This window comes from Phyllobates terribilis, unplaced genomic scaffold (genome assembly GCF_046119375.1).
Source record: "Phyllobates terribilis strain yellow unplaced genomic scaffold, ASM4611937v1 Scaffold_5__5_contigs__length_657084704, whole genome shotgun sequence".
Taxonomy (NCBI): Eukaryota; Metazoa; Chordata; class Amphibia; order Anura; family Dendrobatidae; genus Phyllobates; species Phyllobates terribilis.
Window position 1 is genome coordinate 514,113,545 of NW_027362765.1, and position 16,884 is coordinate 514,130,428.

At 45.3% G+C, this 16,884-nt stretch overlaps 1 protein-coding gene across 2 annotated transcripts in view; it reads left to right on the plus strand.

The window, feature by feature from the left end:
• OIT3 (oncoprotein induced transcript 3) overlaps window positions 1–16,884 on the plus strand; it is a 100,353-nt gene that overhangs the window by 32,168 nt on the left and 51,301 nt on the right. For both annotated transcript variants that reach the window (XM_073685653.1, XM_073685654.1), the window contains 2 exons: window positions 4,721–4,881; window positions 8,248–8,663. In XM_073685653.1, the coding sequence (XP_073541754.1) occupies window positions 4,721–4,881; window positions 8,248–8,663 (577 nt within the window). The remainder of the gene's footprint in view (window positions 1–4,720; window positions 4,882–8,247; window positions 8,664–16,884) is intronic.

The window sequence follows — 16,884 nt, forward strand, 5'->3', positions numbered from 1 at the left end:
ATGAAATTGAAGCAGTGAGAGCTGTAGGCCTGCAGCCTTGTTTCCAATTCCAGGCCAGGCCACATTCCACATATCCAGCCCCGGAGCCGGTATAAAAAAGCCCAGAGTCAGAGCAGGAGACAAGGGGGCGGTGCCACCACCTGGTCGGGAGCCGGTATTACTACAGGGGAGCAGGCCAGGGCAGATATAGAGCCGGGATGGGACCGTATCAGAAGCCCGGGAGCAGGGAGAGCAGAGCGAGACATCAGCTTCGGTGGCGCCGGCGTATCATAGGACGCCCCGGAGCAGAGAGAGAGCACTGCAGAGTGTGGGCGCGCGTATCAGAGGCCAGGAGAGAGCAGCGTCAGCGTCACCACAGTCTGCCAGCCAGCGGGAAAGCAGAGCGCAGTGCGTGTCACCGCCCAGAAAGAATCCATCCTCTTAGTGTCAGAGACTCACGTGGTAAGTATGCTGCATGCACGTCACTGCAGGCCCGCTGTCACCAATGAATGTGCCATGCGCGCGACGCTACATTTGATTCAGCCGCGCTTTTAAAGGGCTCACACTTTTAAAGGGCCCCCGCCACCAATTTTCTCACTCTCATATCGGGGCCCACCGGGAAATTTCCCGATTTCCTGCCAGGCCAGACCAACCCTGGTCTTGCTCCATTCACCAACGTCACGATGCACCACAGACTGTCCATGAGTTGGCGGATGCTTTAGTCCAGGTCTGGGAGGAGATCCCACAGGAGACCATCCGCAACCTCATCAGGAGCATGCTCAGGCGTTGTAGGGAGGTCATACAGGCACATGGAGGCCACACACAATACTGAGCCTCATTTTGACTTGTTTTAAGGACATTACATCAAAGTTGGATCCGCCTGTAGTGTGTTTTTCCACTTTCATTTTAGGCGTGACTCCAAATCCAGGCCTCCATTGGTTAAGAAATTTGATTTCCATTGATGATTTTTGTGTGATTTTGTTGTCAGCACATTCAACTTTGTAAAGAACAAAGTATTCATTGAGAATATTTCATTCATTCAGATCTAGGATGTGTTATTTCAGTGTTCCCTTTATTTTTTTGAGCAGTGTATATATGCTAGCTATTGAACCCGTTCTACGCCCAGGTGGCGAGCATTTTTATTGGTATATGGTCTCCCATACTGGTATGTGCTGCCCCCCTCCTGGTATTTGTGCTGTCCCCATTCTGTCCCCACCATCGTATCCTGGTATGCGTGGCACCCCTCACCCCCAATCCTGGTATGCGTGGCACCCCTCACCCCCAATCCTGGTATGTGTGGTACTCCTCATCTCTATCCAGGCATGTATGGTACCCCATCCCTCATCCCTATCCTGGTATGTATGGTATTTTTTTGAGCAGTATATATAATATATATTTATATGTGTATGTATATATATGTGTGAATATATATATATTTATATATGTGTATATACAGTACAGACCAAAAGTTTGGACACACCTTCTCATTTAAAGATTTTTCTATATTTTCATGACTTTGAAAATTGTACATTCACACTAAAGGCATCAAAACTATGAATTAACACATGTGGAATTATATACTTAACAAAAAAGTGTGAAACAACTGAAAATATGTCTTATATTCTAGGTTCTTCAAAGTAGCCACCTTTTGCTTTGATGACTGCTTTGCACACTCTTGGCATTCTCTTGATGAGCTTCAAGAGGTAGTCACCGAAAATGGTCTTCCAACAATCTTGAAGGAGTTCCCAGAGATGCTTAGCACTTGTTGGCCCTTTTGCCTTCACTCTGCGGTCCAGCTCACCCCAAACCATCTCAATTTGGTTCAGGTCGGGTGACTGTGGAGGCCAGGTCATCTGGCGTAGTACCCCATCACTCTCCTCCTTGGTCAAATAGCCCTTACACAGCCTGGAGGTGTGTTTGGGGTCATTGTCCTGTTGAAAAACAAATGATGGTCCAACTAAACGCAAACCGGATGGAATAGCATGCCGCTGCAAGATGCTGTGGTAGCCATGATGGTTCAGTATGCCTTCAATTTTGAATAAATCCCCAACAGTGTCACCACCAAAGCCCCCCCACACCATCACACCTCCTCCTCCATGCTTCACGGTGGGAACCAGGCATGTAGAGTCCATCCGTTCACCTTTTCTGCGTAGCACAATGACACGGTCGTAGGAACCAAAGATCTCAAATTTGGACTCATCAGACCAAAGCACAGATTTCCACTGGTCTAATGTCCATTCCTTGTCTTCTTTAGCCCAAAAATTTTGCTTTGATGACTGCTTTGCACACTCTTGGCATTCTCTTGATGAGCTTCAAGAGGTAGTCACCGGAAACGGTTTTCACTTCACAGGTGTGCCTTGTCAGGTTTAATAAGGGGGATTTCTTGCCTTATAAATGGGGTTGGGACCATCAGTTGTGTTGTGCAGAAGTCAGGTGGATACACAGTTGATAGTCCTACTGAATAGACTGTTAGAATTTGTATTATGGCAAGAAAAAAGCAGCTAAGTAAAGAAAAACAAGTGGCCATCATTACTTTAAGAAATGAAGGTCAGTCAGTCTGAAAAATTGGGAAAACTTTGAAAGTGTCCCCAAGTGCAGTTGCAAAAACCATCAAGCGCTACAAAGAAACTGGGTCACATGAGGACCGCCCCAGGAAAGGAAGACCAAGAGTCACCTCTGCTTCTGAGGATAAGTTTATCCAAGTCACCAGCCTCAGAAATCGCAGGTTAACAGCAGCTCAGATTAGAGACCAGGTCAATGCCACACAGAGTTCTAGCAGCAGACACATCTCTTCAACAACTGTTAAGAGGAGACTTTGTGCAGCAGGCCTTCATGGTAAAATAGCTGCTTGGAAACCACTGCTAAGGACATGCAACAAGCAGAAGAGACTTGTTTGGGCTAAAGAACACAAGGAATGGACATTAGACCAGTGGAAATCTGTGCTTTGGTCTGATGAGTTCAAATTTGAGATCTTTGGTTCCAACCACCGTGTCTTTGTGCTACGCAGAAAAGGTGAACGGATGGACTCTACATGCCTGGTTCCCACCGTGAAGCATGGAGGAGGAGGTGTGATGGTGTGGGGGTGCTTTGGTGGTGACACTGTTGGGGATTTATTCAAAATTGAAGGCATACTGACCCAGCAGGGCTACCACAGCATCTTGCAGCGCCATGCTATTCCATCCGGTTTGCGTTTAGTTGGACCATCATTTGTTTTTCAACAGGACAATTACCCCAAACACACCTCCAGGCTGTGTAAGGGCTATTTGACCAAGGAGGAGAGTGATGGAGTGCTACGCCAGATGACCTGGCCTCCACAGTCACCTGACCTGAACCCAATTGAGATGGTTTAGGGTGAGCTGGACCGCAGAGTGAAGGCAAAAGGGCCAACAAGTGCTAAGCATCTCTGGGAACTCCTTCAAGATTGTTGGAAGACCATTTCCGGTGACTACCTCTTGAAGCTCATCAACAGAATGCCAAGAGTGTGCAAAGCAGTCATCAAAGCAAAAGGTGGCTACTTTGAAGAACGTAGAATATAAGACATATTTTCAGTTGTTTCACACTTTTTTGTTAAGTATATAATTCCACATGTGTGAATTCATAGTTTTGATGCCTTCAGTGTGAATGTACAATTTTCATAGTCATGAAAATACAGAAAAATCTTTAAATCAGAAGGTGTGTCCAAACTTTTGGTCTGTACTGTATATACAGGGTGGTCCAAAAGTAGGTGGACAGAAACTGTAATAAGGTTATGAAGGGGGAGATTTATCAAACATGGTGTAAAGTGAAACTGGCTCAGTTGCCCTTAGCAACCAATCAGATTCCACTTTTCACCTACAAAGTAGATGTGTCCAAACTTTTGGTCTGTACTGTACATGTAATACATTTTCAGACAATTACATACATGAACCGTGCACAAGCATGCAAACATTAATTCAGGATAGATCTACATTGATACATGCATACCCTTGCAAATAATTAAATCAATAGTTTAGTTGTCCATGTAACACAGAACCGGTTCGGCTATATATGTATGTCCACTTTATAATTGTTCACAAACTTCACACAATTCATGTTGGGGCTAATAGTAATTTGTGAACCAACTCATAAGATAAAGCCTGTAATGGTAATGGTCTCCAAAATTGTCTCCTAACAAGGTTTCTTCTACTCTGGAGCTTTTATTATGTCAAAGTGTGGGCCCACCAGAACCTGTGGCACTCTCCAGAACTTTTCTGACCCTCCCACAGATACGCCTTACACACCAATACTTTTAGCATATGTTTCTACCAACATAATTTTTCGTAAAATACCATAATTTTAGGTGATGATCTAGAGCGGACAACATTGCTGTGTTTTCCTTCTAAAATGCTGGATGTTTTCTTCTCCAATGAAGTTCCTAATCCTTCATATCTGAGATACGCTTTTGCTCGAGCTGATAGATACAAACACAGACTTTGTTAAAAACACTCGTCATTCTCAGTGCGAATTGGTGTGAAAGTCATAGCAGATCATTGACCTGTGGCAGAGAGTCAATGTTCTGCTTTGTTACATAGTTCTGTCTGGGATTGAACATTTAATTCTATCGCTAATAACCACCAGGGATTCTCATACTAGAAAGTGATAGAAGTAATCGCAAATTCCATTTTCTCACTGTGTGACCTAATTCTTTCTGTGCAGAATAAAAAGTTGGAGTGAAGGTTATAAACTTTTTAATTCTTTTCTACTATTGTTTTTTTTTTTTCAGTACCAGTTTTATGCAAGCCAAGTTCCATAGAGGTCTCTGTCCCTAAGGATCTGGTTGGTGGACTTGAACTGTCACTTGCCAATTCATCCTGCAAAGGTGTATCCAATGGCACCCATGTCAATATCAACTTCAACCTCAAGACTTGTGGGACCGCTATCAATGTGTGTAACTGCTAGAGAGAAAACTTGGTTCTGCTACTATATCATTCTTAATCTCTACATATGGCCGTGGCCTTGGCTTACTTCAAATCTAATGCAGTTTTTCTGTATATTTCCATCTCTCACTAGATACATCCTTTTTTCTTCTTTAAAAAAATGCATGTAGCTTAGCTGCGAGGGTGCATAGCCAATTGCATGTGTAGCGCCCCGAGGGTTCGGCCGCTACAGGGGTATTGCACCTCAAACCAGAGGTGTGATATTCCACTCCCGGGTAAGGATGGTGTGTGGACCAGGGCTCGTTTAGCTGCATGCATCACACACACCCCATTTCCGGGGGACAGCTCAACGGTGCTCCCATTAGACAGTAATGCAGGCACAACGGAATCTGTCCCTGGCTGGAGTGGGGAGGGGGGAGGAAAACCCAGTGCTGTAGGGGCAGATAGGGGTTGAGTTTCTGGGCATAGGTAGGAGCCCATTGGTTGCAAGTCACCTGGGCTCATACACAGAGAGGGAGGTATAAAAGGTGGACACCATCTTAGATCAGTGTTCAGTCTGAGAGAGGAAGTGACAGAGCAGGGCCTCTGTGGAGCTCTGCTCCGGAGGCGGGCCTAGCCTGTGAGGCCCAGCCAGCACTGAAAGAGAAGAAGTCAGTGCAGAGAGTTGGAGAAGAGAAGGAGTTCAGCCAGAGAGGGCTGACAGGGAGCTGTGGCTCAGTCTGGGCCCAGCTCCACGAGGCAGGCCTAGAGTGAAGGCTAGAGCCAGAAGAAAGGAACAGAAAGGAAAGGAAGAAAGGAACAGAACACCCAGAGAGGCCCAGAGACACGAGGGCAGAAGGAACCCCAAAGGCCCAGGAGATTGCGGGTGACGGGTTGGCAGAACAGGGTACTGGATCCCAAGTTGGTGGAGGTGACTAATCCTCAGCCAAGGACCGGCAGTCGTGATCATATCTTGGTGCGACCCCTCGCTACACCTACTAGAAAGGCACACCACATAGGGTCAGGGAGGTGAGCACGAAGCCCTCCCAAGAGAAGGCCCGCGGGAGCTGGACAGACGTAGTGTCACTGGTGGGGCACGGCCAGAGAAAGGAATAGAAGGGAGTCCTGTGACACACTCTGGAATTGCCTGGGGGTTGACCGAGCCCCTCATCTGGTGGACGCAGCACGGCTTGGGCAGTCATTGTCGGCGGAGTGACTTGGAATATAAAGAACTGTGAGTAAAGAACTTGAACTGCAACCCCACGTCTCTGTGCTTCATTGCCGCACCAGCACTACTAGTGCTGGGACGCCCGTGCACCATCACTCCCATCATCCACGCTTACTGCCCTGGGGCTGCACTCTTCCCGTGGGGAGTCACACTACCTCAGCTGCATACACCATCAGCCCCAGCGGTCTACCTTGCAGCGGCGGTCCACACTGACCGCAATCCACGGGTGGCGTAGTCGGACAATTAACTTAAAACCCTATAAAGACTGCCACTGATTTGACTGCCCTGAGCCACGGGACCAGGTCGCCGCCACGGAGACTACAACCCCCCCAGAGACCTGGTTCCGGGTAACCCACTACACGTGTACGCTAGGCCCAGGGGCGCGTCACATGCCAGTTGCAAGTTGCGCCAAATTCATTAAGAGGCACAAACATCTTAATACATTTGCAGTATCTTACTCCAGTGCACCCTTAATCAAGACTGGTGTGAAAAAACACGAGTCTTGATGAATTGGGGCCTATGACTTTTTACGACAGGGGTCCCCAACCTGTAGCTCGAGAGCCACATGTGGCTCGCGGGCCCGTGATGTTTGGCTCACGGCTGTCAGTTTGGTGCATTAGCACCATGAGTAGCAAACAATTAAGAGCAGATTTCTAGATCCAGATGTCTAGATGGTGACTTTTGTGTGTAGCCCTGCACAGAAGAGCAGATCTGAATGGGGGGTAAGATAGGAAACCCTGGAGCTTGGTGCCTTGGCTGTCATTATACTGGTAATAGGGGGCTCTGGGTGTCACTACTGTGAATGGGGCAGGAGCTGGATGTGTCTTGAGACCCTCTTTCATAGCTGAATGTGGCTCTCAAGGTCAGAAAAGTTGGGGATCTCTGTTTTATGAGATCAGGAGGAATGGAATTGACGCGCCCCCTGGGCCTGTGCTGTGCAGGGGGATACCCGGAGCCGGATTGCTGGGGGTTGTAGTCCTCCGTGGCGGTGACCCGGTCCGTGCCCAGGGCGGTCAAACCAGTGGCAGTCTTAAGTAATAACAATGTCCGACTACGCCACCTGTGAATTGCGGTCAGTGGGGTCGCCGCTGCGCTGCAGACCGCTGAGGCTGATGTTGTTTGCGCAGCCGAGTATGGGATAACTCCCCACGGGAGAAGTATTGCCTCAGGCCAGCTAGTGTGGATGATGGTGGTGATGGTGTGAGCGTCCCAGGAGTAATGGTGCTGGTGCGGCGATGAAACACAGAGACGTGTGGTGTAGTTCAGGGTCTTTACTGATGGTATAAAGCAGACCCTCCCGGGAGTACTGGTTAGCAGTAGGGGCCTGGTCAGTCTGTGAGCAAGCAGGATCTCCCCTGGCCAGGTGGAGTTGTAGGCCTCCCCGACTATCTGCACTCTTTCCTGGCTACCTTGCTCTATGCGGATAGAAGTAGCCCACGTCCGTGAGTATACCGTGTGGTGCTCACCCGTATGGCCAGTGACTTGGGGCCTTCCGTTAGCCTCCACTTCACGATGGCGGTGCTGGTCCCTTGCTTGTGACCGTGCCTCCGGGCTTCTAAGGCCAGAGGACATGTAATCCCCTGCCAGTTGGATTCTGCTGCTGGACCTGGATGTCCCCACAGCCTCGGACTCCGTGTCCGGGTTTAGTGTCTTCAGCCAAGGCGAGCTATCCAGCTTCCAGCCTCTGGCACTCGCTCCTGCTCCTACAGAGCTCCTGTTGTCACTTTCCCTGTGTCTGCTGTCCTCCAGACCTGACTGTGTCTCTGTCTGGGACTTCACTCTGAGTCTGACTGCTCTGCTTGCTCTGCAGTCTCTGTCTGTTCTAATCCCGCCCCAGACCCAGTTTATAAGGGCAGATTCCTCCCCTCCCAGGCCTGGGTGGGCCGTGTTGCATGCTTAGGGCTCCTGACCAGAGAAACCTCCCACTTGCTCTCAGACATAATATTTCTATTACTGTGGCAACCAGACCCCTGGGGTGCCACAGAATCCTAACCAGAGAATCCATTGTGCATATCGCCTTCCTGTTCGGAGTTCTGATATTTAGGAACGTATAGTATCTGGAACTGTAGATGTTAGAGTATATAGATTGTAATTTTACATGTTTGCTTAATTTTACAAATGTGTTTACTGCATTCCCTAACCTCTTATTATCTCCAATTTTTGCAGGTAGTAAGTGATAAGATTATTGCTACCAACCTAGTCACTGGCATGCCCAAGCAGACCCCAGGAAGCAATGGAGACATTATAATTCGTACAAGCAAAATTCTTATTCCGATTACATGTGAGTTTCCTAGACTTTACACCATCATAGAAGGATATGTACCTAATCTTAAGAACTCACCGCTGGAAATCATGGGTCGCAACAGAGGTACCTTTCCCTTCACCCTGGAAATTTTTAAAGATAAGGATTTTGATGAGCCTTACAGAGAAACTTTGCCAATACTTAAGCTCAGAGACTCGCTTTATTTTGGCATTGAACCCCTGATGCGTGTCAATGGACTGGAAACCCTAGTGGAGAGTTGTTTTGCAACACCAACTTCCAAAAATGATGAAATCCTGAAATACTATCTAATTAAAGATGGGCAAGTATTAAAATAATATATTATGATATTTAAATAATAGTTAAGTGTAATCCTCCAATACATCAGATATATCAAAGGAGCTACAGATGCACCAAAATACCATTTATCTGATCCATTGCTATTCATGTAGCCAAAATTTACTAAGCAAAGCTTCCTCTGGAGTTTTGTGCAAATATATTCCTATAAGTGAGTGTAGCAAAGTGCAAAAGCAGATCCAGATACTTTTCATCTTACTGCTCCTAAAACAATCTCTTGCTGTAAGGCCTGATTCAGATGTCCGTTTTTACGTACTAGAAAGTGGTCCTAGTTTCATCAGTGATTTTGTTTAGAGCGTTACCTGAGTTTCATCCTAGTTTAGTCAGAGTTTTATCAGTTTTTCTTGGATTAGAGAATAAAAAGTTTATCTACCTTCTCCTATGTAGCAGAGGTCTGCAAAAAAAAAACGGCCATGTTCGATCTGTGAAAAACATGGGTAGAACCGTACGCAAAAAACTGATGTTTAAATGAGCCCTAAATGAGAGGCCTGCATTAGAAAACTTTGTACTCTGCTGCCACCACCATGGTATATATTTCTGTTTAAGCAAATCGCATGCTGTTCCACGCTTCTTCAAACCCTCTATCCTTTTCCAGCAGCTCCAAAAGGACAATTTAGTCATCAACTTTAGGGTCTAACCAATAAAATACATGGTGGTGTAGGTAATAAGAGTACAAGGTCATGGATAAATGTACAGTTAGGTCCATATATATTTGGACAGAGACAGCATTTTTCTAATTTTGGTTCTAGACATTACCACAATGAATTTTAAACAAAACAATTCAGATGCAGTTTAAGTTCAGACTTTCAGCTTTCATTGAGGGTATCCACATTAAAATTGGATGAAGGGTTTAGGAGTTTCAGCTCCTTAACATGTGCCTCCCTGTTTTTAAAGGGACCAAAAGTAATTGTACAATTGACTCCAAGGCTATTTCATGGACAGGTGTGGGCAATCCCTTCGTTATGTCATTCTCAATTAAGCAGATAAAAGGCCTGGAGTCGATTTGAGGTGTGGTGCTTGCATTTGGAAGGTTTTGGTGTGCTCTCCATGCAGGTGAAACAAGCCATCTTTAACCCCTTAATAACATCTGACGTACTAATACGCGTCTGTGCCCTGGGACTTAAGAGCCAGACCCATATTAGTACGTCATCGCGATCGCGCGCGCACACAGGCTGTGCGGGCGCGATCGCCGCCGGGTGTCAGCTGATTGTCACAGCTGACACCCGGTACTATGTGCAGGGAGCGGTCACGCACCGCTCCCAGCACATTAACCCCCGCGATGCTGCGATCGAAGTCGATCGAAGTCGATCGCGGCATTGCGGGGGCAAGGGGAGGTGATCGGCGATACTCACCTCCTCTTCCGGCTTCCAGCGCAGTCTGCAAAGGCTTCCCGGGTGTTGCCATGACGACCCAATGTCGTCATGACAACATCCGGGTCACCAGAGAGCAGGAAGATTGCTTGGACATGCGCAGTGCATCTCCAAGCAATCTTCACACTGTGCACTTCTGACAGCCTTCATGGCATAGGGATGGTGCTCCATTCCTGTGCCATGCAGGCGATCAGAAAAAAAAAAGTGAAAGTCCCAGAGTGGGACAAAGTAATAAAGTGTATAAACTGTGTGAAAGTGGAAAAAAAAAAAAAAAAAAAAGTGCAAAAATATTATAAAAAAATAAAAAAAATAATACACCAAAAATAAAAATATAATGTACCCATCAATAAATATTATTATAAAAAAAATAAAAAAAACAATAAAAGTACACATATTTGGTATCGCCGCGTCCGGAGCAACCTGACCTATAAAACTGTCCCACTAGTTAACCCCTTCAGTGAACACGGTAAAAAAAAAAAAAAAAAAACCAAGCAAAAAACAATGCTTTATCACCATACCGCCAAACAAAAAGTGGAATAACACGCGATCAAAAAGACGCATATAAATAAAAATGATACCGCTGAAAACGTCATCTCGTCCCGCAAAAAACAAGCTGCCATATAGCTCCATCAGCCGAAAAATAAAAAAGTTATAGCTCTCAGAATAAAGCGATACTAAAAAATATTTTTTTCTATAAAATAGCTTTTATTGTGTATAAGCGCCAAAACATAGAAAAATGATACAAATGTGGTACCGCTGTAAACGTACTGACCCGAAGAGTAAAGCTGCCTCATCAATTTTACCACACGCGGAACAGAATAAAAAAAAAAAAAAAAAAACAATTCCTGAATTGTTGGTTTTTGTTTATTCTGCCTCCCAAAAATCGGAATAGAAAGCGATCAAAAAATGTCACGTGCCTGAAAATGGCACCAATAACAACGTCAAGTCATCCCACAAAAAACGAGCTGTCACATGACTGTCTGCCAAAATCTGGAAAAATTATAGCTCTCAAAATATGGCGATGCAAAAACTAGATTTTACAAAAAATGCGTCTTTTAGTGTGTGACAGCTGTCAGTCATAAAAACCCCATATGATTCTGGCATTGCTGTAATCACACCGACCCGAAGAATAAAGTCGTCTAATCACTTATACCGCACAAGGAACGGCGTCAAAAATAAACTCTTGAGTTAGGATTGGGCTAGGGTTAGGGCTGGGTTTGGGGCTAGGGTTGTGCTGGGGCTAGGGTTGTGCTGGGGCTAGGGTTGTGCTGGGGCTAGGGTTGTGCTGGGGCTAGGGTTGTGCTAGGGTTAGGGCTGGGGTTGGGATTTTTTTCAAAAGTAAGAAAAAAAGATGACGATATGGCGACTAGTGTTGAGAGCAAGTGCTCGCTACTTGAGTTTGCATCGGGTGCTCTGGTATGCATTTAGTATCGTGGGTATTTGAGTGACATGCTCGAGTCTCTGCCCCATATGCTTCACGGCCAAAAAACTTTACGGGGATTGCCTGCCATGCACGAGCGATCCCCGCATGTTTTTTTTTGGGTGTATAATAACCGTGAAACATGCGGAGCAGGGACTCGAGCATGTCACTCGAGCACACGCTGTACATGGTGCATACCTGAGTACCCGATGCAAACTCAAGTAGCGAGCACTTGCGCTCAAGAATAATGACAACTTATTCAATATGATGACCTAATGTAAACAAATAATGTGCCGTACCTCTGGGTTCAAAATGTTCACTATACACCTTAATAAAATCTTTGAGGGGTATAGTTTCCAAAATGGGGACACTTGTGGGGGAGCTCCACTGTTTAGGCACATCACGGGCTCTCCAAACGCGACATGGTGTCCGCTAACAAATTGAATGGAAAATCGGCTCAAATTGTTAGCGGACGCCATGTTGCGTTTGGAGAGCCCCTGTGTGCCCAAACATTGGAGCTCCCCCACAAGTGACCCCATTTTGGAAACTAGACCCCCCAAGGCACCTATCTAGATGCATAGTGAGCACTTAGAACACCCAGGTGCTTCACAAATTGATTCGTAAAAATGAAAAAGTGAAAATAAAACACTTTTTCATTTTTATGAATCAATTTGTGAAGCACCTGGGGTTCCAAGTGCTCACTATGAATCTAGATAGGTGCCTTGGGGGTCTGGTTTCCAAAATGGGGTCACTTGTGGGGGAGCTCCAATGTTTGGGCACACAGGGACTCTCTAAATGCAACATGGTATCCGCTAACAAATTGAATGGAAAATCAGCTCAAATTGTTAGCGGACACCACATTGCGTTTGGAGAGCCCCTCTGTGCCCAAACTTTGGAGCTCCCCCACAAGTGACCCCATTTTGGAAACTAGACCCCCCAAGGCACCTTTCTAGATGCATAGTGAGCACTTGGAACCCCCAGGTGCTTCACAAATTGATTCGTAAAAATGAAAAAGTGAAAAAAAAAACACTTTTTTATTTTTATGAATCAATTTGTGAAGCACCTGGGGTTCCAAGTGCTCACTATGAATCTAGATAGGTGCCTTGGGGGGTCTAGTTTCCAAAATGGGGTCACTTGTGGGGGAGCTCCAATGTTTGGGCACACAGGGACTCTCCAAATGCAACATGATATCCGCTAACAAATTGTCGGCTCAAATTGTTAGCGGATATCATGTTGCATTTGGAGAGTCCCTGTGTGCCCAAACATTGGAGCTCCTCCACAAGTGACCCCATTTTGGAAACTAGACCCCCCAAGGCACCTATCTAGATGCATAGTGAGCACTTGGAACCCCTAGGTGCTTCACAAATTAATTCGTAAAAATGAAAAAGTGTTTTTTTTTTCACTTTTTCATTATTACGAATCAATTTGTGAAGCACCTGGGGGTTCCAAGTGCTCACTATGCATCTAGAAAGGTGCCTTGGGGGGTCTAGTTTCCAAAATGGGGTCACTTGTGGGGGAGCTCCAAAGTTTGGGCACAGAGGGGCTCTCCAAACGCAATGTGGCGTCCGCTAACAATTTGAGCCGATTTTCCATTCAATTTGTTAGCGGATACCATGTTGCATTTAGAGAGTCCCTGTGTGCCCAAACATTGGAGCTCTCCCACAAGTGACCCCATTTTGGAAACTAGACCCCCCAAGGCACCTATCTAGATGCATAGTGAGCAGTTGGAACCCCCAGGTGCTTCACAAATTGATTCATAAAAATGAAAAAGTGTTTTTTTTTTCACTTTTTCATTGTTACGAATCAATTTGTGAAGCACCTGGGGGTTCCAAGTGCTCACTATGCATCTAGATAGGTGCCTTGGGGGGTCTAGTTTCCAAAATGGGGTCACTTGTGGGGGAGCTCCAATGTTTGGGCACACAGCAGCTCTCCAAACGCAACATGGTGTCGCTAACAATTTGAGCCAATTTTGCGTTAAATTTGTTAGCGGACACCATGTTGCATTTAGAGAGCCGCTGTGTGCCCAAATATTGGAGCTCCCCCACAAGTGACCCCATTTTGGAAACTAGACCACCCAAGGCACCTATCTAGATGCATAGTGAGCACTTGGAACCCTCAGGTGCTTCACAAATTGATTCATACAAATGAAAAAGAGTTTTTTTTTTCACTTTTTCATTGTTACGAATCAATTTGTGAAGCACCTGGGGGTTCCAAGTGCTCACTATGCATCTAGATAGGTGCCTTGGGGGGTCTAGTTTCCAAAATGGGGTCACTTGTGGGGGAGCTCCAATGTTTGGGCACACAGGGACTCTCTAAATGCAACATGGTGTCCTCTAACAAATTTAACGGAAAATCGGCTCAAATTGTTAGCGACACCATGTTGCGTTTGGAGAGCCGCTGTGTGCCCAAACATTGGAGCTCCCCCACAAGTGACCCCATTTTGGAAACTAGACCCCCCAAGGCACCTATCTAGATGCATAGTGAGCAGTTGGAACCCCCAGGTGCTTCACAAATTGATTCATAAAAATGAAAAAGTGTTTTTTTTTTCACTTTTTCATTGTTACGAATCAATTTGTGAAGCACCTGGGGGTTCCAAGTGCTCACTATGCATCTAGATAGGTGCCTTGGGGGGTCTAGTTTCCAAAATGGGGTCACTTGTGGGGGAGCTCCAATGTTTGGGCACACAGCAGCTCTCCAAACGCAACATGGTGTCGCTAACAATTTGAGCCAATTTTGCGTTAAATTTGTTAGCGGACACCATGTTGCATTTAGAGAGCCGCTGTGTGCCCAAATATTGGAGCTCCCCCACAAGTGACCCCATTTTGGAAACTAGACCACCCAAGGCACCTATCTAGATGCATAGTGAGCACTTGGAACCCTCAGGTGCTTCACAAATTGATTCATACAAATGAAAAAGAGTTTTTTTTTTCACTTTTTCATTGTTACGAATCAATTTGTGAAGCACCTGGGGGTTCCAAGTGCTCACTATGCATCTAGATAGGTGCCTTGGGGGGTCTAGTTTCCAAAATGGGGTCACTTGTGGGGGAGCTCCAATGTTTGGGCACACAGGGACTCTCTAAATGCAACATGGTGTCCTCTAACAAATTTAACGGAAAATCGGCTCAAATTGTTAGCGACACCATGTTGCGTTTGGAGAGCCGCTGTGTGCCCAAACATTGGAGCTCCCCCACAAGTGACCCCATTTTGGAAACTAGACCCCCCAAGGCACCTATCTAGATGCATTGTGAGCACTTGGAACCCCAGGTGCTTCACAAATTGATTCATAAAAATGAAAAAGTGTTTTTTTTTTTTCACTTTTTCATTGTTACGAATCAATTTGTGAAGCACCTGGGGGTTCCAAGTGCTCACTATGCATCTAGAAAGGTGCCTTGGGGGGTCTAGTTTCCAAAATGGGGTCACTTGTGGGGGAGCTCCAAAGTTTGGGCACACATGGGCTCTCCAAACACAACATGGCGTCCGCTAATTATTCAAGCAAATTTTACAATCAAAAAGTCAAATGGCGCTCCTTCCCTTCCGAGCCCTGCCGTGCGCCCAAACAGTATTTTTTCCCCAAAGATTGGGTATCTGCGTGCCCAGGGGAAATTGCACAACAAATTTTGGGGTCCATTTTTTCTTGTTACCCCTGTGAAAATAAAAAAAATTGGGTCTAAAGTAACATTTTTGTGAAAAAAGTTAAATGTTCATTTTTTTCTTCCACATTCAAAAAATTCCTGTGAAGCACCTGAAGGGTTAATAAAGTTCTTGAATGTGGTTTTGAGCACCTTGAGGGGTGCAGTTTTTAGAATGGTGTCACTTTTGGGTATTTTCTGTCATAAAGACCTCTCAAAGTGACTTCAAATGTGATGTGGTCCCTAAAAAAATGGTTTTGTAAATTTTGTTGGAAAAATGAGAAATCGCTGGTCAACTTTTAACCCTTATAGCTCCCTAACAAAAAAAAATTTTGGTTCCAAAATTGTGCTGATGTAAAGTAGACATGTGGGAAATGTTATTTATTAACTCTTTTGTGTGACATATCGCTCTGATTTCCGGGCTTAAAAATTCAAATTTTGAAAATTGCAAAATTTTCAAAATTTTCGCCAAATTTCCGTTTTTTTCACAAATAAACGCAAGTGATATCGAAGAAATTTTTCCACAATCATGAAGTACAATATGTCACGAAAAAACAATCTCAGAATCAGGGGGATCCGTTGAAGCGTTCCAGAGTAATTACCTCATAAAGTGACAGTGGTCAGAATTGTAAAAATTGGCCCGGTCATTAACGTGCAAACCACCCGCGGGTCTTAAGGGGTTAAGCTGCAAAAACAGAAAAAACCCATCCGAGAAATTGCTACAATATTAGGAGTGGCAAAATCTACACTTTGGTACATCCTGAGAAAGAAAGAAAGCATTGGTGAACTCATCAATGCAAAAAGACCTGGGCGCCCACGGAAGACAACAGTGGTGGATGATCGCAGAATAATCTCCATGGTGAAGAGAAACCCCTTCAAAACAGCCAACCAAGTGAACAACACTCTCCACGAGGTAGGCGTATCAATATCCAAATCTACCATAAAGAGAAGACTGCATGAAAGTAAATACAGAGGGTTCACTGCATGGTGCAAGCCACTCATAAGCATCAAGAATAAAAAGGCTAGACTGGACTTTGCTAAAATACATCTAAAAAAGCCAGCACAGTTCTGGAAGAACATTGTTTGGACAGATAAAACCAAGATCAACCTCTACCAGAATGATGGAAAGAGAAAAGTATGGCGAAGGCGTGGTACAGCTCATGATCCAAAGCATACCACATCATCTGTAAAACATGGTGGAGGCAGTGTGATGGCTTGGGCATGCATGGCTGCCAGTGGCACTGGGTCACTAGTGTTTATTGATGATGTGACACAGGACAGAAGCAGCCGAATGAATTCTGATGTATTCAGAGCCATACTGTGTGCTCAGATCCAGCCAAATGCAGCCAAACTGATTGGTCGTCGTTTCATACTACAGATGGACAATGACCCAAAACATTAAAGCCAAAGCAACGCAGGAGTTTATTAAAGCAAGGAATTGGAATATTCTTGAATGGCCAAGTCAGTCACCTGATCTCAACCCAATTGAGCATGCATTTCACTTGTTAAAGACTAAACTTCAGACAGAAAGGCCCACAAACAAACAGCAACTGAAAACCACCGCAGTGAAGGCCTGGCAGAGCATCAAAAAGGAGGAAACACAGCGTCTGGTGATGTCCATGAGTTCAAGACTTCAGGCAGTCATTGCCAACAAAGGGTTTTCAACCAAGTGCTAGAAATGAACATTTTATTTACAATTATTTAATCTGCCCAATTACTTTTGATCCCTTTAAAAACAGGGTGGCACATGTTAAGGAGCTGAAACTC